The sequence below is a fragment of the Peromyscus leucopus genome, chromosome 2 (assembly GCF_004664715.2).
Source record: "Peromyscus leucopus breed LL Stock chromosome 2, UCI_PerLeu_2.1, whole genome shotgun sequence".
NCBI classification, from domain to species: Eukaryota; Metazoa; Chordata; class Mammalia; order Rodentia; family Cricetidae; genus Peromyscus; species Peromyscus leucopus.
Genome location: NC_051064.1, coordinates 5,359,803 through 5,384,059, shown reverse-complemented (window position 1 = coordinate 5,384,059; position 24,257 = coordinate 5,359,803). Strand labels below are relative to the sequence as shown.

At 47.1% G+C, this 24,257-nt stretch overlaps 1 protein-coding gene across 10 annotated transcripts in view; it reads left to right on the top strand.

Moving 5' to 3' along the window:
• The window catches only part of Tpd52 (tumor protein D52), a 94,993-nt gene that overhangs the window by 33,694 nt on the left and 37,042 nt on the right, over positions 1-24,257 (top strand). For 2 of the 10 annotated variants that reach the window (XM_037202345.1, XM_037202344.1), the window contains exon 1: positions 22,034-22,232. The exons of 6 other annotated variants lie outside the window; for them this stretch is intronic. In XM_037202345.1, the coding sequence (XP_037058240.1) occupies positions 22,097-22,232 (136 nt within the window). In that variant the 5' untranslated portion in view covers positions 22,034-22,096. Of the gene's footprint in view, positions 1-22,033; positions 22,233-24,257 lie in introns of those variants that run through there. 2 more of the 10 variants (XM_037202346.1, XM_037202347.1) reach the window with 2 other exon arrangements.

The following is a 24,257-nucleotide window of genomic DNA, read 5'->3' as shown; positions in this document are numbered from 1 at the left end:
TTTTCAATAGTGCAACTGGTGTAATTTCCTACAAATTATCACTATATAATTTATCTCCCTGTTCAGTTGCTTTAAGTGTAATTAATAGATTTCGGATAAACTTGCAGAGCTGTGAAGCAGTCACCCCGGTTTGCCCCCTGCCCCTGTTTGCAGACCTCTACAGTCCTACCCTGAAGCTAACGCTGATCTGCTTTCTGTTTCTATGGGCTGACTTTTCTCTTCCTGTCAGTGAGCAGTGGTCCATTTTATGGAGTACGGAAGTGTATTTAACTGGACTCTTTACAAGCAAATGTAGTTTTTGCTGATGTTTTATTTTGCTTCCTTCCTTTTAAGAAAATTTGACAAGGTTGAAATCATGCCTTTGGGCCAAACTTGCTGAGTGAGAGGGGAGTTTTAGCTGAGTGGCTGTCGATTTTCCGCTCATTAGTGTAGGAAAGGAGAAGCATTTGGGCCCGGGTAATTATCTCCATTTGAGTGGGAACTGCCTGAGGTTGTCCTTGATGAGGGGGAGATGCAAGCATTTAATGTGTGTTTTATGAGTATGGGTGAAGTGGAACTAAATATTTACACATGATTGGGGCCATGGGGAATTCATTATTTGGGTTTTTCTTTTATCTCAAACCTGGAGGGTTTCAGGAGCTGTCTTATTTTGAGGGGTATGTCTTTTTAAACTGTGTTGAGACCTGCTTTTGGACTGTGAATGTAAACTAGCTGTTCTGTTTGTCTTGAGTTTCGAGGTAGGGTTCCTGTAGTCAGGGTGGCCTTGAACCTGCGATATAGCCAATAATGGTTATAGCCAATAATGGCCTTGAACTCCAGATGCTCTTGCCTCAACTTCTTAAGTCCTGGGGTTATGGGCATGTTCTACTATGGGTACATGGCTGACCAACTTTTAGTATTTTGAGATAGGGTCTTGCTATGTAGCCCTGGCTGTCCTGGAACTTGTTATGTAGACCAGGTTGGCCTTGAACTCAGAGATCAACTAGTGATGGGATTAAAGATGTGTGGCCATGCCCAGCTGCTAATTGTTTTTCTAATCAAATTAAAACAGCAGAATAGTAAAATGCCTCGCATGCTGTCATGGGGAGCATGTTTTCAGAAACTCTTGTCAGTGTGTACGGATAGATGGATTATGTGAACATGTCAGCAGTTTCAATCAAAGGATAAGACAGGCTGTCAGGGCTTCCTCTTCTGAGTTCTCTGTGGGGCAAGGAGAAGGAAGGGATTGGTTACAGAGTGGTTCACTGAGATAAAAATTTCCTGGGGTTGCCTGCGGGTGCTGAGCGGGTTGACCTAGAGAAGTAAGAAGGGAAAATAAAACTTCCTCTGTGGCCTCTTTTCTCGGTCCAAATAATGAGTTATTTAGGATGGTTAGGTAGGAGGCTTTGGGTGGGTGTTAGCCAGCTAAAACTGCTAAACTGTTCTGCTTGTACGTGTGTGTGTGTGTGTGTGTGTGTGTGTGTGTGTGTGTGTGTGTGTTCACATGTGTGTGTTTGGGAATCTGTATTGAAGCCCAGAGTTGCCGTGGGGTATCTGAAGCCAAGCCTGGAGCTTGCTGATGCTGCTTAGGTTAGCTAGCCAGCTGGACCTGGGCTTCCTGTCTCTGCCTCCCAAGTGTTGGGAATACAGGTAATTAGCTAGCTTCACACCTGCCCAACTTTGAAGTGGGTTCGGGGGATTGGAACTCTGGTCTTTATACTAGTGAGACAAGCACCTTATTTACTGAGCTGTCTCCCTACAGGTATAGTAGGCCCTCAGGTTTCCTACTTATCAAAACATGGCTAGGAAGGTTGCTCTGTTGTTTATAAAGAAACGGATGGTGTAGCATGTTGACCCCGATTGTGGGAAAGAAACAATCAGAGGCTTTTCATCCAGCCTGCAGTGCATTGGAAATGCTGTCCTTAGGTCTTATTGTACTTATTGCCTCATTTCTGGTGGGTGCCCAGCAGTCTACCAGCAAGCTTTGCAGGTAGTTCTGAGAGCCTCTGGTTTGGGGAAGAACCGCAGTTGCTGTACCTGTGACAGAAGAGGGGCTTCTCCCTGTTCTGACATCGTCCGTCAGAGTGCCACCGACTCTTGGGCTGGTGTTCATCTTTTTATTTATTGCTACCGTTTTCTGCATATCCCTGACCTGGGAAACTTCACCTGCTGTGGATTTGAAGGACGAGGAAAAGGTTGGTGAGGACAGGGTGCAGAGGGGGGACCCCGGCAGGTGCGCACAGGCACAGCCCTTTTGCTATCAGCTCTAGATGAACCCTTTCTGCAGATGTTGAGCATCAGGAAGGCTAGGGCCTACACCTCATGAGGGAGTTTTCCCCAGCGGTTGTGCCTGAGGTAGCCTTTGCTATCAGGCTTGCCACTCAGGGTTATCGTGTGATGCTAATGAGTTGATGAACATCAGTGGCCCCGGAGACTGGAAACACTCATCTGGGAGGCAAGGCATTTTCCACTTGGAAAGCTTAGCTCTGGGGTCCCTGTCCTCCAGCCCTTTACCGCTCTGTTACAGTCTGGCATCGCTCACTGGTACGGTGAGTTCTGAGACAAGTGAATTCACAGCTGTGTGAATTGTGCCGTGTAGAAACTCAGACAGCTACAGTGCCACTTAATATAATCTTCCGAAATGGCTGCTGTTGGCTGATACATGACACACGCCTGTGTTTGCATGGCTGCAGCACCCTTCATGGGAAGATAAACTCATGTGATCACAAAGTGCATGCCTGGCTTGTGGTACACATGCAGTTTATAGCTGCTGTTTCTAAATAGATATAACAGGCATAATATAAAATTAAATGATCAGTGAAATAGCCACTGCTGTGTGTGTGTGTGTGTGTGTGTGTGTGTGTGTGTGTGTGTGTGTGTATGTGATATGTAGATGCACATATGTGTGGGGTGCACTTCTTGGTTGTGGAGGCCAGATGTTGACATTAGGTGTCTTGATCACTCTTTTTTATTTTTTTCAAACAAGGCCTCTCATAGAACCTGCAGCTTGCCATTTTGACTAGATTGTCTGGCTATCGACCCTCCCCACCCCAGGATCTGCCTTTCTGTGCCCCTCACCCCGGCACTGGGGTTACTGACACATGCTGCTATGCCTAGCTTTTTATATGGGTGCTGGGGACCTGAATTCATGTACTCATGCTTATATATCAAGTCCTTTGCCCACTGAGTCATTGCCCCAGCCCAGAAGAGCCACTGATCGTAAGCCAGGACTGTCTGCCATGACATTGATTATATCCGATGTCGTTTATCGGGAAACAGTTGTTATTTATTGCCTGTGTTTGGATGACTTCCTCAGTCTGAGTTTCTGCCATGACTTCTGCTCCTCCATTCTCCATCTCCTTGTGCTGACATGACATCATGGAACGTAAATCTTTAAGTGACTACTATTCTTTGCTATATCCTGACCGTTCTTCTCCTTCACGCCCAACTTCCTAGAAATGTTCCCACTGTTCTTTTAATACTTTTGTTCACAATGTTGGCACCATCGATTCCTGGGGTAGTTTCTGCAGCGCCCCATTGGGACTGAAGAGGTGACTTAGCTGAGACCTGAGGCTCAGTAGGAGTGAAAGGAAGTGTGGGGAGGCAGAGCAGGGCATTGGTCATGCTTTCTGAATTAGTGGATGTGTCAAAGTACAAATACAGAGCAAGGTGAGAGTATTAAGAGGAGAGCAGACTGTTGATGGCTCAGTGGGAAAAGATTGCCAAAGCTGACACCCTGGTTTGATGTTAGGAACCCACAGGGTGGGAGGACAGAAGTAACTCCTGAATGTCCTCTGATCTCCCTATGTGATCCATGGAATGTAGACACACACACATGTGCATGGACATACATGCATGATGCACGTGTGCATATTCTAAATGTTAAAAAAGAAAGCAGAAGGAACATAGATGTTCTACTTGGAATACAGCCCTCAGGTGGCCACGGTGCTCCTTTCTGCCATCCGTGGAACCCCTTGAGGGTCAGCAGAGGATGCAGAGTGCATGTAGGCAGCCCTCTGAGTGGTTCAGGAAGAGGGATTTGTACGTTTTATTGGGTTTTCTAGAGGAACAGAACTTATAGAATGAATCTCTTTGTCATCTAGAAATTAAGGGAATTTATTAGAATGGCTTATAGACTGTGGTCCAGCCCGTCAGTAATGGCTGTCTACCAACAGAAGGTCCAATAATCCAGTAGTTGTTCAGTCCACAAGGCTAGATGTCTTTGCTGGTCTTCAGGATATGTGTGATTCCTGAAGTAGTAGGCTCTAAAGCCAGTGAAGGAATGGACTTGCTAGTGAGGTGAGGGCAAGTAGGCAGGAAGAGAGCATCCTTCTTCCCTGTCCTTTATATAGGCTGCCAGCAGAAGGTGTGGTCTAGATCTAAGGTGGATCTTCCCACCTCAGGAGACCCAGATTTAAGGTGGATCTTCCCATCTCAGGAGACCCAGATTTAAGGTGGATCTTCCCATCTCAGGAGACCCAGATCTAAGGTGTACCTTCCGATCTCAAGAGACCCAGATCTAAGGTGGAGCTTCCCATCTCAGGAGACCGAGATCTAAGGTGTACCTTCCCATCTCAAGAGACCCAGATCTAAGGTAGATCTTCCCATCTCAAAAGAGCTGGAACAAAGGTATCTTTCCCCCCAGAAAGATCTGGATTAAAAGTGGGTCTTCCTATTTCAAATTATTTAATTGAGGAAAAATCCCTCAATTTTAACTAAAATCCAATCCAGCTGCTTGGATTTTAGTTAATTCCAGATGTAGTCAAATTGAAAACCAAGAACAGCCACCAGAGAAAATGAAGGGAGCGTCCAAACAGCTGCACACCGAGGACTAGTGATTTTGAATTTCATGTTTAATCTTAGTGGCACCATAGAAAGTGTGCATGGCTACTCCAGTTTTACAAAAACGGGAAGAAAGGGCCAGAGTGACCAGCTGACCTGTCCAAGGTCAGACCCCTAGCAGCTGCTGGAGCTAAGATTTGAACTCCACACTTAGTCCTGCCGAGTCAATGGATTTTCTTACGTCTCCCCGGAAGGTGCTGTGGCTGGTAGGCACACAAAGGGCGTGCTCAGAGAGGACGTGAGGGCTCTGCCAACTTGTCTCCAGGCAGTCCTTTGCCCTTCTTTTCCTCCAGTTGCTAAAGGCCATCCTCTGCTGTCTCTTGACCTTCTTTTGAGGGGGGAGGTGTGTGGTTAGGGAAAGGGCAGCGCTATGTAGCCCAGGCAGGCTTGGAGTTGGGTATATAGATCAGACTGGCCTTGAACTCGCAGAGACTCCCCTGGCTCCCTAGAGCTGGGGTTAAAGGCGTGGACCACCATGCCTTGTGGTGTTTCGCTTTTTTGCTGGTGTTCTTGAAGTGTGTTTTAATGTCCGTGTTATCTGTTTTACCTGTTTCGGGGTTTGTGCGGGATCCAGTGCTTACTCCAGTCTGTGACTGTATTTTCTTTAGAGTTTTCTAGTTCAAACTCCATATTTATGTCTTTGAGTCTAAGCATGTGTTTTGAGGGATGCATCCAGCTTTGTTCTTTCCCATGTGGATAACCCTTTTCCCAGCACCACTGTATGAGAAAAGTTTTTCCTCATTGGATTATTATAGCACCGTGTCAGATATCAAATGACCACAGGCTTATCTTTGTATTCAGTTCTGTTGCACCAACCTGTATGTTTATTCACACTACTTAGCCTTGATTACTGTATTTTATTAAGTCTTGAAAACTGAAAGTGTCACCTTGATAGGATCTAGAATCATCTATGAGGCAAGCCTCTGGACACACCTGTGAGGGATTATCTAGATTAGGTTTAACTGAGGAGGCAAGACTCACCTTTAACTGTGAGGAGACGGTCCCATAGGCTTGACTATTGGACGGAATTAAAAGGCAGGCCGAGCCTGGGCACCCCCCACCCCCCATCCCCGGCTGTGGATACTATGTGACTGGTTGTTGCATGTTCTTTCCATGTGACTTCTCTGCCATGATAAGTATACCTTTGACCTGTGAGCCATAATAAAGCCTTGCGGTGGTGGTGGCTCTTGACTTTAATCCCAGCACTTTGGAGACAGAGGCAGCCGGATCTCTGAGTTCCAGGCCAGCCTGGGCTACATAGTGAGTTCCAGGACAGCTAGAGCTACAGAGGGAAACTGTCTCTGGAGAAAAAAAAAAGGGGGGGGGTTGTTTTGTCAGGTGGTGTTGTATGTGGGGGGAAAACAAAACACAAATCCAGAAGCTTGAATTTTCTTTTTCTTTTTTTTTTTTTTTTGGTTTTTTCGAGACAGGGTTTCTCTGTGTAGCTTTGAGCCTTTCCTGGAGCTCACTTGGTAGCCCAGGCTGGCCTCGAACTCACAGAGATCTGCCTGCCTCTGCCTCCCGAGTGCTGGGATTAAAGGCGTGGGCCACCAACGCCCGGCAAATTTTCTAACTTAATATTTTTAAAGCTTTTTCGGCTGTGTGGGGGGTCCCTTGAATTTGCATATGAATTTTAGGGTCAACTTTCAATTGCTACAAAGTAATTAGCAGGAGCCTGGTGTGGTAGGACTGACTGGCCAAGATTTTCAGTACTCTCAGGAGACAGAAGCAGGAGAATTTAAAATTCAGAGTCAGCCTGGGCTGTAAACTAAGAACTCCCCTCAGCCCCCCAAAAGCAGCTGATATTTTCATAGGGAGCACATTGATTCTGAAAATGGATTTGCAGTATTGTTGTATTCATTTTAGGTTTTCAGGCCTATAAACATGGGACTCTTTCCTTTTTAATTAGGTTGTCTTTAGTTTTTTTCCACGTTTATAGTTTTTGGGATTAAATCCTGGTTTTCTTTTGTTATGCATTTTGTTAATTATTTGGCATATTGCATTTTTATCTCATTTTCCAATTATTTACTGCTAGTGAATAGCTACATAATAAGGTTTTTGAGTGTTATCCTGTAAACATGCTGCATTTTAAAAATAAGTTCTGATAATTTTCTAGTGAATTCTTTAGTTGTTCTGTATACAAAATTGTATTATTTATAAGTAGAGGCATTTTTCCTTTGCCCTTGGTTTCATTTTCATACCCACGTGTTCTGGCTAGTCCTTCACGGCCATGTTGAACAGGAATGCTGAGAGGTACGTATTCAGGAGGCAGAGGTGTGGGGGCCCACAGAGGTTTCCTAATGAGATCCGAGCTTGCTTTACCCAGCATAAGGAGATGGCTTGACCATGTGTGTGTTACCAGGTGTTTGGAAGGGTCTGCTCTTGGGCTGTGCGGTGTGCTTTGATCTAGCAAGGTGGGAAGGTCTTTTGCCCTGCCCCTTGGCATTGTTAGAAAAAGCCCTTTTGAAGAGACAGAAGGGGCTGGTGGATGTTGATCCAGACCCTCCCGAAGCTTTCCTGTGTTTGTCTTCTCTTCCCTCTTATCTTTCTATCTAAATTTTTCTCATCCCTCTCTCCTCAAGAGTATCCTGGGGGAAAAGTGGGTGGGTCTCCCACACAAAGGCAAGTGGATCTCTGTGAGTTCAAGGCCAGCCTGGTCTACATAGCAAGTTCCAGGTCAGCCAGAGCTACAAAATAAGACCACGGCATTCACATACATGTACCTGTGTGTGTGTTGAGAACTGACATGGTCTGTCTGTGTGACTCTAAGTGGACTGTTGCCCAAGACGGCTTTCATCTGTCTGTAAAAGATGTGGAGTGCTTTTCTCATAAAGCGTGATGAAACTTGTCTAATGACTTCAGCATCTCTTACATCACTTGTGACGAGCATGTGATTTTGGTCCTTTATGCTATTACTGTGATGCTTTGTAGAGACAGTTCTTAGTGTTAAAGTTACCTCCCTTCCTCAGATGAATGTGCAGTTCATGACGCAGTCATTTTTTTTTCCACCACAGAATGGGTTTTCATGGTGTAGTGAGGGTCACTTTGAACTCCCCATTCTCTCGCCTGTCTTCCAAGTGCTGTCATTATAGGTGCAGATACATCTGGCTGTATAACAAGCACTAAAATAATATTCCTAGATGGCTTACGAGTATTGTTGAGGATTTTTATGTCACCGATTTACCAGACACACTGGTTTCTAGTGTGTGTGTGTGTGTGTGTGTGTGTGTGTGTGTGTGTGTGTGTGTGAGAGAGAGAGAGAGAGAGAGAGAGAGAGAGAGAGAGAGAGAGAGAGTGTGTGTGTGTGTGTGTGTGTATGTGTGTGTGTGAAAGAGAGAGAGAAAGAGAGAGAGAAAGGTCTTTGGTTCTTGTAGTAGAGCAATATCGGCCTCTCCGACTGAGTTTGGTTAATGTTGCCCAATCTTTAATTTTTTTTAAAAGCATCCATGAAGAATTGGTATTCATTCCTCTTTCACTAGTGAAGCCATCTGGGACTGTGTTTTTCCTTGTGGGTGGTTTTAAAATCTTGTTAAAAATGGTTTCAGATTATTCTCCAGTCATTTTAAGGATTGGTGTTTTTCTGGGTGTTACTTCATTTCATTTAAGCTCTCTAATTTGTTGGTACACAGTTATACACATTATCACACTATTTCTTTATAATCCTATTAATTCTCTATGGCTGGTAATAATGACTGCTTTTTTTTTCTTTCCTTTTTTCTTCACGATATCGGGTTTACTTGCCCTAGAAGCCCTTTTACTTTTAGGATCTGAGAGTTGGCTCAGCAGTTAAGAGTTCTTCCTGCTCTTCCAGTGGACCTGAATTCGGTTCCCAGTTGTGGGCAGCTCACAACTACCTAACTCCAGCTCCAGGAGGCCTGATGCACTCTTCTGCCCTCCATTGGCATATGCACTTATGTACACCCCCCATATACACATAATTAAAAATAACCATAAAACAAATTATGAAAGCCTTTTTACTTTAGAGATCTCTGCATAAAGATCTAACTCCGCTTTTTGTTTGCTTGCTTCCTTGAGACAGGATGTCACTATGTATGTAGCGCAACCTTCTGCTCCTACTTACCCAGCACCCCCTGTGCTGAACTGAGGAACTGAGGTACCATAACAGGTGTGTTCCACCAGGCCTGTCTCTTATTCTTTTTTTTTTTTTTTTTTTTAAATCTTCCCTTTCCGAGACAGTTTCTCTGTGTAGCCCTGGCTATCCTGGAACTCACTCTGTAGACCAGGCTGGCCTCAAACTCAGAGGTCCGTCTGCCTCTGCTCCCAAGTACTAGGTAGGATTGAAGAAGGTGTGCGCCACCACTGCCCGGCTCTAACTGGTTCTTACAGATCATTAGTGTTCTATCATTTATTTGTTAAGGGGTGCTGTCTTAGGGTCACCGTTGCTGTGATGGACCACAGGTTGGGGAGGGAGGGGTTTATTGATGCTTCTGCATCATAGTTTATCATCAAAGGAAGCCAGGACAGGAACTCAAGCCAGGCAGGGACCTGGAGGCAGGAGCTGATGCAGAGGCCATGGAGGAGGGCTGCTCACTGGTTTGTTGTACATGGCTTAATCAGCCTGCGTTCTTATAGAACCCAGGACCACCAGTCGGGGGGGATGACTTATCAGTCGATAATTAAGAAAATGTCCCACAGGCTTGCCTACAGTGAGATCTTATGAAGGCATTTTCTTAACTGAGGTTCCCTCCTCTCAGACGACTTTAGCTTGTGTCAAGTTGACATAAAACTACCCAGCACAGCTGTTACTATAAATAGAGCTTCTAGTTCCTTTGACATAGTTGGGCAGTTTTGCCATACAGAAGTTTTCATTTTCTGATGGGAGCAGACTGTCGTTTGTTTCCGGCTTCTGGATTGGAGTCAGGTTCATGCTGTCAACAGCGTTCTTTGTTGCCATAAGTTAGGCCCTTTGAAGACTGGAGAAAACAGTCTGTGTGGTTTCCCTCTGGAGGTGGGTTCTGCTGACGTCTTCGAGAATGGCAGGAGCAGGAAAGGCCATGTTTTAGAGCTGCAGTATCTGAGTCTCTGCACTCTGCAGGGGGCTTATTCGTGACATCTGCATTTATGCGGGACTGGTGGTGCGCGGTGCGATTCCATCACGGGGGAGGCTGAGGCAGGTTCCTGGGATTTGAGGCTACCCTGCTTTGCACGGTGAGTATCAGGACAGCCAGGGTGACATATCAAGATTGTGCCTTATTAATAAACCCAAATCAGCCAGGTGGTGGTGGTGACGACGACGACGACGACGACGACGACGACACACGCCTTTAATCCCAGCACTCGGGAGGCAGAGGCAGGTGGATGTCTATGAGTTCTAGGCCATCCAGCTCTATACAGTGAGTTCCAGGACAGCCTGGGCTACACAGAGAAACCCTATCTCAAACAACAACAACAAAAAAAGTAATAAAAAAAATAATAAGCCCAAATCAGCCAACCAGCCAGTCAGTCTAGTGTCTGTCTGCTGAGCAACGATGGTCCTTCTGACATGCCACAACATGCTCCTCCTCAGCTCCTCCTCAGCTCACACTCATGGAGACCCTGGAGACCTGGAGGCTTCTGCTCCAGGCTCTGCTTGTTGAAAGTGTGCATGTCACCTCAGCTTCTCTTCCCTTCAGGATGCATGGCCGTGGTGTCTCCACTGAGGAGGTCAGGTAGACTTACGCCATCTCTAGGTTGGCGGACATTCCCTGTCAAGACGAGCTTTGGTGCGTGGATCGCGGGTTCTTAGTTCTCATCTGCCCGCTGGTAGGATGGGCAGCCTCTGCTAACAGGAGGTTAAAGTGGTATATGTGACGGAAATTTTGAAAAGAACAAAGGGAACACTCAGTGACAGGCACCAGGCCTGGCCTGACTGGACAGCTATTCCGAGGAGGGCTATGGTGTCTCAGATTCCCTTGGCAATGTCTTTGAGGAGGTAACAGTGCAGACACACACCGCAGGGCACTATGGGAAGGGAGCTTTTGGGGTAGACTCTTCAGGTTCCAATTCAAGTAGTCAGACACAGGAGCCTTTGAGGGGCATCTCACATTCAAACCACGACACTGCCGTCACGGGTCCTGCAAAGATAGTTGTACTGTCTTCAAAATCTCCGGCACCCCACGTCCTTATCCTTCCTTCCTCCCCCAGTCTCCTCACCCCTGGCAGCCAGATGGTCAGGACTGATCTTTCTTAGGTTTCTACAGGTTTGCTTCTTTCAGAATATTGGACTCTTACCGTAAGATTGACCTCTCTCACTTAGTAATGCTGTTGCAGCTCCTTCATACATCTTTTCGTGATTTGATGGTCCCTTCCTCCTTAGTGCTCACTAATGTCCCCTTGTCTGTACATTATTACGGATCTTAGCCATTCATCTTCTGAAAGACACCGTGGCTGTGTGCAGTTGAGGGTGACTGTGACTAAAGCTACTGTGAACAATGATGTATGCAGTTCAGTGAGCATGGACATCCTCAGCCCGTTTGGTTAGACCTCTAGGATCATGATTATAGGGTGGAAACAGATGCTGTTCATTTGTTCTTTCTTTTTTTCTTTTTTCTTTTTCTTTTTTGAGACAGGGTTTCTCTGTAGCTTTGGAGCCTGTCCCAGAACTCGTTCTGTAGACCAGGCTGGCCTCGAACTCACCAAGCTCCACCTGCCTTCTGCCTCCCTAGTGCTGGGATTAAAGGCATGCGCTACCACTGCCGGGCTGTGTTGTACTCTTTTTGTTCACAGCATCTGTTGTCTTGGTGACAATTGTTGTACTTACCTATGGCAACCTGACCAGCTCTGCCTCTGCCAGGGGGAGGCTCAGGAAATGTCCCTACAAATCGGAGAGTGTTTATAATTCCTAACAGCCCATCTCCTGATCATGGTTGCTGACCTTCCCCTCCGCCTGGTCCACATTGAACTGTTTTGTTCTGTTTGGTGGTGTGAATAAGACCCTCCCTCCCTCCCCCTCCAACCCCCCTCCCTCCCACCTCCCCTCTTTTTTTTCCGAGACAGGGTCTCACTATTTAGCTCAGTCTGTTCTGAAACTTATTATGTAGACTGTGCTGGCCTCAAACTCACAGAGATCCTCCAGCCTCTCTCTCCCAAGTGTGGGATTAAAGGTGTGTACCACTAAGCCAGGAATAGCTCAGCTCTGTTGTGATCATTTGGGTTGGCCTTTGTATTGTGGCAGAATGTGTGTGGCTCGATGATGTTGATTCTAGCTGTGCTGTGATTCAGCGGTATTTAGATTTCTGTCTTTGGGTAGCCAACACTACTGTGTTCATCTGGGGATGAGATCATTTTAGAAGAGAAATTTACAAAATCAACCTGAAAATCTATATGTCTGTTAGTAGATTTAAGCTAGATTTTGCTATAGTAACACCCTGTAAAAGCTCAGTGGCAATGGACAATCTTTGTTAACATATATATCTTTTTCTTTTGGCTAGAACCTAGTCCCTTGGTTGCTGCAGGGGAAACTGGGCAATGTAGTCTAACTGTGTAGTCACATGGCCACATCTAGCTGCAAGAGGAAGAACAATGAGTGTAGTCTGTCTGTGTGCATAGGAATAAGAGGATATTGGTTTGGTCCTTGAGTAGTCTTCTTAGTCCTATTAGGTAAGATTATTGCCATGCAAAGTGTTGTCTTTGATGGATGACATGACTGCCATGATCAGTTTCTTAGTTCTTGATGCTTTTTGGGAAAGTGATTTTTTTTCTTAAAAAAAAAAATTCTTATTACCATGTGTGTATGGTGTGTGTGTTTGTGTGTGTGTGTGTGTGTGTGTGTGTGTGTGTGTGTGTGAGAGAGAGAGAGAGAGAGAGAGAGAGAGAGAGAGGAGAGATAATGTTCAGAAATTACTCTCTTTTTCCTCTTTTATGTAGGTTCTGGGGTTCAAGTACAGGTCATCAAGCTTTCAAGGCAAGCACTTTTCCTGCTAAGCTGTCTTGCTGGTCCCTTGAAAGCATTTTTCTACATCATGCTGCCTCCTTCCCCCAACTTATTTTGTAATACAGAAAGAGGTTTCTATAATAAATTAGGCCTACCAGTTTGTCGTAGGGTTTCTATTGCTGTGAAGAGACACTATGACCATGGCAACTCTTCTAAAGGAAAAACATTTGATTGAGGTTTAGTCCATTATCATCACGGTGGGACATGGCAGCTGGCAGCGTGCAGGCAGACATGGTGCTGGAGAAGGACCTGCGAGGCAACAGGAAGTGGTCTGAGACACTAGGTGTGGCTTGAGCATACATGAGACCTCAGAGCCTGCCTCCACAGTGACACACTTCCTCCAACGAGGGCATACTTACTTCAACAAAGCCACACCTCCTAACAATGCCACTCCCTATGAGCTTATGGGAGCCAGTTACATTCAAACTACCACGTGGTTCTTTTATATATTGTTGGAAAAATACTCTCTCAACAAAGACATTGTGTAAAACAGAGAGGAGGCCGTCAGATGTCTTTACAATAATTAACACAGTTATGGCAGTCATATATTTTTATGAAGTCAGACTTCATGCTACCAAGCTGTTGGTTTGAAGGTAATTGTCGATTGTGGCTGTGATACTCTACTCTTGTTTTAAGAAAGAAAGGATGTGAAATGTGGGCATTTCTCCACCAGAGTAGCAAGTTCAGAGAGCGATGCTATAAAATTCAAGGTGAGGTGCCTTAAAAATAAAATTCAGGAATAAAGTGGAAGCCCGTCCTGTGTAATTTTCATTTATTTCTTTGTTTTAAGATGGTCTGATGTGACTCAGGTGGGCCTCAAGCTCATGGTGTAGCCCAGGCTAGCCTTGAATTCCTGACCCTTCTGCTTTACCTACTGAGTGCTGCGATTCCAGGCCAAGCTGTGGATGTTTTTCATGGTTGAGCCTCCGGATACAGCTGGCCAGGTTGCCATCTGTAGGCTTGGCTGGTATTTGAAGCATTTTGCTAGGTCTCAGCTTGCTGGTGACTGAAGTTTGTGGTCAACATTAAGTAAGTGTCCACTGTTTTGAGAAACTCGTGCTCTCTCACGGAGGGACACACGTCATCTGAGGATGGCAGGAAGAACTGTATAAGTGCTATGGAAGTTTTCCCAAATGATGGTGAGGTCCGAAGGCTCATTGATCCCTCTCAGGCCTGGCAGTTGGAGTTTATGTACCCGCCATGAGCTCTCTCTAAACTCAGTCAGCAAACTGGAAGCGTTCAGCTCAGACAAGCCCTTTTTATCTCCTGATAATCTCACCCACAGAGGACCACCCTGCTCTCAAATACACCACTAATACCCTCAGACCAGCTTTCATCCCTTCTTAGGATTGGGCTGCTGTTCCAGGCTCTTTTTTTTTTTTTTTTATAATTCCAGACTCCAGAGTGGTACCTAGTAGGAAGGTAGGCAGGTAGGTGTTCACACAACAGTTTGTGAATCATTATTGTAGGAGGAAAACAAACACCCCCCCCCCCCCAAACAAAACTCCTTTGGCTGCGGAGTCCGTGATTTCCAAGCATATCTGTTTAGAAGATGCTGAGTGTGGAGGGTAAACACCGTCATAGGCCAAATAACATGTCAGCGAACAGTAGCAGTGGTTCAGCTCTGGGATGCCCCCCCCCCCCCCCCGCAAGAGTTCATGCACTGAACGTTGCATTGGGACAGTTTAGGTCACTTGGGGGGGGTGCCCTTCACAGGGACATTTTCTCTCTGTTTCCTGGGTTCCAATCATAAGCTGAACAGCCAGCCTTGCCTTATCACTGTCTCACTGCAGAATGTTCTGTGTTGACGCAGGCCCAGAGCCCTCGAAATCTCTGAACCAAAGCTCTTTCCTCTAGGATTGAGTATCTCAGGTATTTTGTTGTAGCTGTGGTCCCACATATGACAGACAGTGCATCCGTCAGAGGCCATCCCCTAGTGAGATAGGTCATCTCCTTAGTTTGTGTGAGTGCACTCATGAAATTACCTAGGACCATTTCTCAGAGTGTGACACAGTGACACAGGACTGGGAAGTTGGGTCATGTGTTCCCCTCAGGCGACTTAGCAGTTACCAGCTGAAGCTGGTCCTGTATGCTTTATCATTCTGTGTGAGTATATGCACACACACAGGAGTCTTGTTTTCCCAAGTTATCTGAAAGGAAGTTGCACATGGTAGGCCCCAGGCCTCTTGAGACTTCGCCTTAGATTTCCCAAGAGGGAGTCTGTTCTCTCAGATAACCATAGGAGAGCTGTCAGTTTCATGAGACTTAACGAGATTTGTGGGTACGCACCAATTTTAGATTGTGTGTGTGTGTGTGTGTGTGTGTGTGTGTGTGTGTGTGGTGGTGGCTGCCTATCAAACCCATGCCCAGCTCTTGGTTTGCTCTGAGGTTCGGTCTCACTGTCTACTTCAGACTGGCCTTCACCTCTGTATCCCAGGCTGGTATGGAGTCATTGTCTTCTGCCTCTGCCTCCGGAGTGAAGGGGTCACAGGCCTGTGCTACCACACCTGAGCAGAGCTGTGGTGTTTTCAAGTGTGTCCATAATGGCCTTTGTAGAATTAACTCTCTCCCTTGGTTATAGGATGACTTCTACGGTTAAGTGTAATATTTAGTTAGCATTTTTCAGCCTTCTTAAACACAGATCATTTTCACAGGGTGTATCTTTAACAAGGTTGATGTTTTCCCTGACGAATGCTGCCCTGCACCCCTCTAAGGGCTGAATTCACTGAATAGCTGTGGTATTGTTTCCCTTTTGGGAAGCCCCGTGTGTTGTTCCCAGGTGCCTTTGAAGGGCCAGCCACAGAAGTCTCTAATTTCGGACGTAGTTTTCAAGTCTCTCTTTTATGGGTCTCACGTTTAGAAAGAGCATTCTGGCCTAATAGAGTTATGCACTAATAGGTAGACAGAAACTTAGTTTTCTTTGTAGTTCTTTGCATCTACGCCCCTTTCTGCTCAGGGCTCTCAGTGGGTTAGGTCCTGTAGCACACCCTTCACGGCCTGCTCTCAGTTGACGGCTGCACCGTCCTCGGGCGCCCCCTGCAGGTTCTGCTCTGCATGAACACCTTTCTGAGGTGGTTAGACACCCAAGGTCTCTTCTCTTCTCTCTTGGTTCCTCCCACTTTCTCTTTAGTTATGCAAAAATGGATCATGCAGTGTGGCCTGCTCTCAAAACTGTTTTGATTCAGCCAGAGACGTGGCTCAGTGGGTAAGAGCACTGGCTGCTCTTCCAGAGGACTCCAGGTCACAACGCTCTGTAACTCCAGTTCCGGGGACTCGAATGCTCTCTTCTGGCCTCTGTGAACAGACACACCTGCAGACAAAACACTCATACATACAACATAAAAAGAAATGCACCTGTAAAGAAACTGTTTTGATCACTGTTTATTAAGAATATATTCTTGGGGCTGACAAGTTGGCTCAGTGGTTCAGAGCAGTTGTTTTTGTAAAGGACCTGGGTTTGAATCACAGCATGGAGGCTCACCACCTCCTTGGGCACCAGGAATGCATGTGGTGCACAGACATGCATGCAGGCAGAACTCTGATACACACAAAATAATAAAACTAAAACAATACGTTCCCATGCTAAATACATATTTCCCCATCATCATGTTACACTACCTGTGTATTCTTCTGTGCGCACGCGCGTGCGCGCAGACACACACACACACACACACACATTTCTTTTAGCATTTAAAACATGCACTTAAAACAGAAGGCACTTGTATTGCTGTATCTCTCAGGTATGGTCTAAAATGAGTATCCCTTGTATGTATACCTTTTGTAATGCATTCAAGTTAATACAGCTTGATAAGAGTGAGTTGGTATTTAATAGGTAAAAATATAGAGAGCAATCTAGTCTGGAAAAAATGTCTAGGACAAGTTGAGGATTGTTGTTGGTTTTTGGTCTTTTTTTGGGGCCCCACCACCCAGCTCCCAAATAAATCACACATGGAGACTTAGTCTTAAATATGACTTAAATATGGACTTAGCTTGGCTTAGTTTCTAGCCAGCTTTCCTTAACTTATCCTGTCTACCTTTTGCCTCTGGGCTTTTCCCATTCTCTTACTTCTGTAAATCTTACTCTTACTCTGCGGCTCGCTGTGTAGCTGGGTGACTGGTGCCTGGAGTCCATCTTAGATCTCTCCTCCCAGATTTCTCCCTCTATTTATTCTCTCTGCCTGCCAGCCCCGCCTATTCTTTCTCCTGCCTTGCTATTGGCTGTTCAGCTCTTTATTAGACCATCAGGTGTTTTACATAGGCACAGTAACCCAGCTTCATAGAGTTAAACAAATGCAATATGAACAAAAGTAACACACTTTAAAATATTCTACCACAGAGGACTAGTTCAAGAAATGGGAGAACTGCTAAGTGTGGTGGTACAGGCCTGTAATCCAAGTACTCAGAAGGCTGAGGCAGGCCTTTTATGCTCAAGGTCAGCCTGTGCTCTGTGGTAAAACCTTGTCTCGGAAAACCAAGGGCTCAGTGACAGGGTGTGTTCCAAGTATGTGCAAGCCTTTGGGATTGGTCCCTAGCACCACAGACACAAAAGGACACAAAAACTGAGGAAAATCACGTCGGTTGAAACACAGTTACACAGTAATGGGGAGAAGCACTGGGAGGTGGGTACTCCAGGGCCCTCCCTAGTGATCCAAACCCCAAGAGAAGAGCAGTCTCTCTGTGGATCACTGTAAAGCCTACTGCAGCTCCATGCAGGGGCTCACACAATGTGGTGCCACAGCCTAGCTAATTCAGTTTCTTCCTCTGTCCTCTTAGCATGTGGAGGGAAGGAACCCTGGCCCCTCCACCCAAACCAGCATCCAGCGGCTCAGGTTCTTGAGACTGTCACTGTCTTCTCTTGCTCAATAAGTATCAGGGACAACCATTGGCTGGGGCTCTTTGGGTCAGGTGTCCGCTCTTAGGCACACCTCTGAACAACACTGTGTATCTGGGCCACATGTGAACCAGGGCAGAGAACAGGAGGGGACTGTGGTGGTCGGTCCATCCATCCATCCATCCATCCATCCATCCATCCATCCATCCATCCATCCATCCATCCTTCCATCCTTCCATCCATCCTTCCATCCTTCCATCCAGTGATTGCGCCCAGGGCTGCTCATATGATAGGCCAGTGCTTTCTACTCAGCCACACCCCTTCTTCTAATATTTACTTTTGCTACTTCAAAACCCTCAAGTTTGAAAAAACAAAGCATATAGTAAATGTAAAGGTTTATCATTCAGCTTTTTTATTGGTTGATTCCCAAGCTGCATTTCTGGTTTTATTTTTTTCAGTCCTGTTATCTAGACCTTGAGTTTGCCATTCAAGGTACCCACCCTGCTTTTTCTGGGGCTGCAGGCTGTTCTCACCATCCTCAAGGCTGCAATGTCTGGACTACATCTCCAGGGTAATAAGAAGGAGAGCTCTTTCCCAGAACTGGGATTCATGGCCCAGACCTAAAAACGGACTCAGCAGATAGAGAAGTCAGACTTTCGGGCAGTTACTTAGATTCTTAGCCCTCACACTTGAAAATAAGGATGTTTGTATTCTCCACCGGTGATAACCCCATATCCAGGGCAGGGTCAGCAGAGTGGAGATCTACTCTCCACAGCGGGGCTGTAGAGATAAAGTCTGGCTGGTGGATGAGTGCTGCTTCCCACCTGTGTGCTGTGGCTGGGAACGGGTGGGAGGCACTAGAAGAACTTGGGAGAAGATGTGGCCACACCCTGAAGGGTGCAGCACTTTGGGTCCTGGATGCAGCTTGCTGTCACCAGAGGTGGTGGGGCACTGCCAGCAATGGGATGGGGAGGGGTGAGGCAGCGACTTGTATCGCATCTGTGGCACTGTTAGGTAATCTTTTAACAGCTGTGGCTCCCGGAGGGCAAGCCAGAGAGGCAATGGCTCACACCAGTGTCTATTCTAGGGATGCAACTCTGACCATGTCCTGTCAGAGTGAATGACATCATGGACTGCAGGAAACCTGAATTTTTAAAGAAAAAAGAATTATTATTTTTGCACAGTGTCTCATTACATATCCCAAGCTGGATACTCGTTATTGAGCCCATGCTAGCCTTTAATTTGTGGTAGTTAGTCCTTCTGCATTAGCCTCTCAGATTCTAGGATTGTTAGTATGAACTATTGTCCTGTCTGGGAGGGTTCATTATTTCAATCAATATTTAAAAAACATTTAATCTAGTTTCAAATATAAAACAGCATTTGTAGCTGTTTTGGTATCTTTAAGACAGAAACTATAAGAGTAACCAAATAGAACGGGAAAGAAAATCAGTCATAGATGGAGGTGGATATAGGCAGACTCAGAGATTTGTACAATGGGCAAACACTGAAGTTTTTGCTAATAGTTAAACATTTTGGGTTTGGGGGCTGGAGGGATGGCCCAGGGGTTAAGGTCACTTCCTGCTCTTACAGAGGACCCAGGTTCAGTTCCTAGACTGTACATAGTGGTTCATACTGCCTGGTACTCCAGTTCCAGGGCATTCTGTCACCCCATCTGACTCCCAAACATTCCTGCATGCATGTGGTACTGATATTTGCACTCAAGCCCCCACACATATAATACAATAAAAACTTCAGGTTCTATATTTATATTTCAGAGATTATGGATATATTTCAGAGATTATGTATTGAAAATTTAAAAGGTAGGACACCATTATTTGTTTGTTTGTTAGTGTTGTTTAGTTATTTTGTTTTCTTGAGACGGGGTCTCTGACTGTAGCTCAAGCTAGCTTCATAGCAATCCTCCTGTATCAGGTATTGTGATTATGGCATGAGTTACCATGCCTAGCTTGACATATTTCCCTTTCTTGTTATCTTATTTTTTTCTTTTTCTTTTCTTTCTTTGTCATCCTTCCCTCCCCCCCCCCACCCCCCAGAGTTTCTCTGTATAGCTCTGACTGTCCTGGAATTGGCTTTGTAGCCCAGGCTGACCTTGGACTTGGAGATCCGCCTGCCTCAGCCCCCCAAGTGCTGGGATTAAAGGCGTGCGCCGCCGCCACCACTACCTGGCTTATTCCCTCCTTTTAACATTAGTTCCAGCAAGGGCTTTCGGGTGCTGCTGGGGCCACAGCTAAGGCCATTGTGAGCGTGGGAAGGTTCTACCTAGAAGCCTGTGGTGGAGGAAATGATCGTGGTGTTCGAAAAGTTTTACAAGTTCACCATGGCTCCTTCCCACCATGGCTGCCCAGTGAGTGTGCCAAAGGAAACAGTTTCTTTTTTGTAGAACCCACAGGGCATGACCTCGCATAAACAAAGAAAGTGCTGGAGCACAGGGAAAAGGCAGAGGGAGCACAGGAGGTCATCAGGGGCGCATAGGAAGAGCGTGAGGGGGAGCACGGGGAGCACAACAGAGCATAGTGGGAATGCAGGGGGAGAACAGGGGGAGCACAAGAGAGCATAGTGGGAATGCAGGGGGAGCACCGAGGAGCGCAACAGAGCATAGTGGGAATGCAGGGGGAGAACGGGGGAGCACAACAGAGCATAGTGGGAATGCAGGGGGAGGACAGCGGGAGCATAGTGGGAATGCAGGGGGGAACGGGGAGCACAACAGAGCATAGTGGGAATGCAGGGGAAGGACAGGGGGAGCACAACAGAGCATAGTGGGAATGCAGGGGGAGCACAGTGGAGCACAACAGAGCATAGTGGGAATGCAGGGGGAGCACGGAGAGCACAACAGAGCATAGTGGGAATGCAGGGGGAGCACCGAGGAGCACAACAGAGCATAGTGGGAATGCAGGGGAGCACGGGGAGCACAACAGAGCATCGTGGGAATGCAGGGGGAGAACAGGGGGAGCACAACAGAGCATAGTGGGAATGCAGGGGGAGAAAGGGGGAGCACAACAGAGCATAGTGGGAATGCAGGGGGAGCACCGAGGAGCACAACAGAGCATAGTGGGAATGCAGGGGGAGAACAGGGGGAGCACAACAGAGCATAGTGGGAATGCAGGGGGAGAACAGGGGGAGCACAACAGAGCATAGTGGGAATGCAGGGGGAGAACAGGGGAGCACAACAGAGCATAGTGGGAATGCAGGGGGAGAACAGGGGGAGCACAACAGAGCATAGTGGGAATGCAGGGGGAGAACAGGGGGAGCACAACAGAGCATAGTGGGAATGCAGGGGAACACGGGGAGCACAACAGAGCATAGTGGGAATGCAGGGGGAGAACAGGGGGAGCACAACAGCATAGTGGGAATGCAGGGGGAGCACCGAGGAGCACAACAGAGCATCGTGGGAATGCAGGGGGGAACAGGGGGAGCACAACAGAGCATAGTGGGAATGCAGGGGGAGCACTGAGGAGCACAACAGAGCATAGTGGGAATGCAGGGGGAGCATCGAGGAGCACAACAGAGCATAGTGGGAATGCAGGGGGAGGACAGGGGGAGCACAACAGAGCATAGTGGGAATGCAGGGGGAGGACACAGGGAGCACAACAGAGCATAGTGGGAATGCAGGGGGAGCACTTAGGAGCACAACAGAGCATAGTGGGAATGCAGGGGGAGGACGGGGGAGCACAACAGAGCATAGTGGAGCACAGGGGGAGGACAGGGGGAGCACAACAGAGCATAGTGGAGCACAGGGGGAGCACAGTGGGAGCTAGCTCCACCTTCAGAGCTGCTTCATGTCTTTTCAGTGCTTGAAAACTGCATTCTTCTGAAAAGAGTCAGATTAAAATTTTGACAGACAATTATTCAGCTTCTGCTGTAGAAAAAGCGACGATGGGAATTGAGCGTTATTTTTGTTTCATGTTATGCTTAGAAAGCTGGTTGCTAACTGGGGATGCTAGGCATTCAGAATTCTGTGGTAATGTAGGGTGCAAGAAAAGTATCACCCAGATGGCATTTTCGGGAGATTACTGTCTGATAATCCTCCCTTGTCCTAGAAGATTAAGTCTGCCCTGGTGAGGATGTGGTCAGCTGACCGGTCTGAAAAAATGGTATTTTTAAAAGTAATCCTGCCAGTATCTCGTGTTTGTACATCCGAGTGGGCCGCGGAGCCGGCCCTCCCCTGTGTACAGAGGGAGGCGCCACTCCCTCCTCCCAGGTTGTTCTTTGTCCACTGAAATTAGCAGCAGGTGGTGACCAGGGCCCTCCCGAGGGTGCTGGGAGGAGTCATTCAAGGATCTGCTGGTGAGGGTGTGAAGCCACACCTGGGCCCGGAGCCGGAGCCGGGCCGGGCTCCAAACGCCAGTCCTTTCCTTCTTCCCTCCCGGGCTGCACGGGGCTGCACGGGGCTGCACGGGGCTGCACGGGAACGCACGGTGCAGAGGGAGCCGGGGCCCAGGAGTAATTCCAGGCAGCCAGCCGGGGCGTCATGCTCTCTGCCTTCGTCTGGAATGGATTCTAGAGACATGGAGTTGTACGAGGAGTACCAGTCCCCGTTTGATTTTAATTCCGGCGTGAACAAAACCTACCTCTACTTATCTCCGAGTGGGAACATGTCGCCGCCTGGCTCGCCGGTGCAGAACTTCGGTAACTATTGATTTTGTGTAGTTCTGTGTACCGTGCTCGAACCCAGATGCAGCTTGGGGTTCATCTGGCTTTTCAGGTTAGTGTGAAGGTATGCCAAGGTGCTGCCGTGTTCTGACTAACCACCCTGTTTTAATTCAACACGGGGAGGTATTTGGTTGTTAACTATTTCTAGTGGGACATTGGATTTTAAAGTCGGCACCGTTTCTGTGCTCTTTAGAGGTCTGTGGATACCTGTAGTGATGAGAACTGACAGATGGAGGGGTCTGAAGACCCTGGGTTCGAATAACCTGTACAGTTTCAAGATCAGCCTAGTTAGGATGCTTAGGCATCCAAAACACTGAGCCACGTTCAAGAGCTGGTGGTAGTTGTCCTGGATTTTGTTTTTGAAGACCAAGAGCCATTTAGACAAAAACCTAGACCATAGAATTTCCAGAAAGGGAAAATTAAGAATTCACCATACCTTTGGAAGCCCTTGCTCCTTCCCACATGGCGGCCTGGAACTATTCACAAGGCCGGAACCTGGTCACAGCCAGCGTCTGAGTTGATTAGGGCATGATATGCGAAGTGGGGTCCAGCAGAAATGGGTGGTAGCCTCAGCCATTGCCACCTTGCAGGAGGATCCTGCTGCCGGCCTGCCGGGGGAGGAGAGGGCTAAATGGTCTCCTCTGTAATGAGTCAAGGAAGCAACTAGGTTTTCCCAGAAGAAGTTAATTATTTCCCTACTGTGAAGAATTGGTTACATTTTGTTCTTTTTAAGCAGAAGAGCTGGGTGAAACTTGGAAAACAGACAGTAAAGGATACAGTACAGAACCTCTTAAGCAAGCTTTTGCCAGCTTGACTGGAGACTTTGGGTATTTGCAGGCCACAGGTGTGTGCTAATGCAACATGCTTCAACTCTTGGTTACAGTTGAGGTGTAGTTTGGATTTTCAGAAAGTGATACATGGTGACGGTTACAGGCTAACACTGGCCACTAGAAGTTGGCAGCTGTTAGTATTGTCTGCAGGAAGATGGGTCATGAGGAAGCTTTTCGTTCTCATTTTCTCACTTCCCTCGGCTGTGACCCACGTGGGACTGACCTCAGGGCTTCCCCTTTGGCCAGCGCTTAAAAGGATGAGCTTGTTCTAACTTGTGGACCCCTGTGGATCAGAGCAGTGCCCCCCAGAGGGGAAGTTGGAACTGTCAATAAAGCTTTGAGGACAGAGTGGCAGGTGAGCAACTTCAGGGGTTCTCAGTTCCCAGCAAGGCTTGCCCTGCATCTTTTGGTTCTCGCCTGCTGCTTTTCACCTCCACTTGCTTCCCTGGTTAGAAGTGCGGCCACCTTTCAGTATTCTCTGTCGAAACAGCAGCCGGTGTGAGTGGGTGTGGCCCCTGTACATTTCTAAAAACCATCTCTGCAGTTCCTAGAAGCAGTCGGAAGCCTTTCGGGTGGTGGCATTAATGAAGTCCATAAAAAGAGCAAATAACTAAATCACTAAAACCCCACTCATGGGCCTGTAAGTGCTCAAGTTAGGTTTACATTAATTGAGAAAAGGGAGGGACTTGAGACTAATACTTAAAAGTTTGTGTGGCTTTTGGCCAGTACGTACTTTCTTAATAAACAGGTAGGTCGTGCAGGCAAAGAGGACCGATGGAGGGGGCCATCCTACTCAGAAAGGTTGGAAGCTCTTAAACAAATCCTTTGGTTTATATCCAGACACCGGCACGAGGCAAAAGTGAGGCGACGAGGCGCAGTCAGTGGGCAGATATCCTTAAGCAGCTTGAGTGGAGAGGAGGAGGAGAGCCAGGGGCCGGAAGGAAAAGAGGATTTTTATCAGGGATCAAAGCACCCTGCAGTGCGCTTGTAAACCCTTTGGTACAGCTCTATTCCATTTTCCTATAGTGCTCAGCAATACTCCTGCTCAGTGGCTTTCACAGTCTGTCATTTGAAAACATGGATTTGCAATACATGTTCGCGTCTGAAGTACAGTCCTGGGATGTTGAGGCAGGAAGGTTGTGATTTTGAGGCCAGCCTTGGCTACATAGAC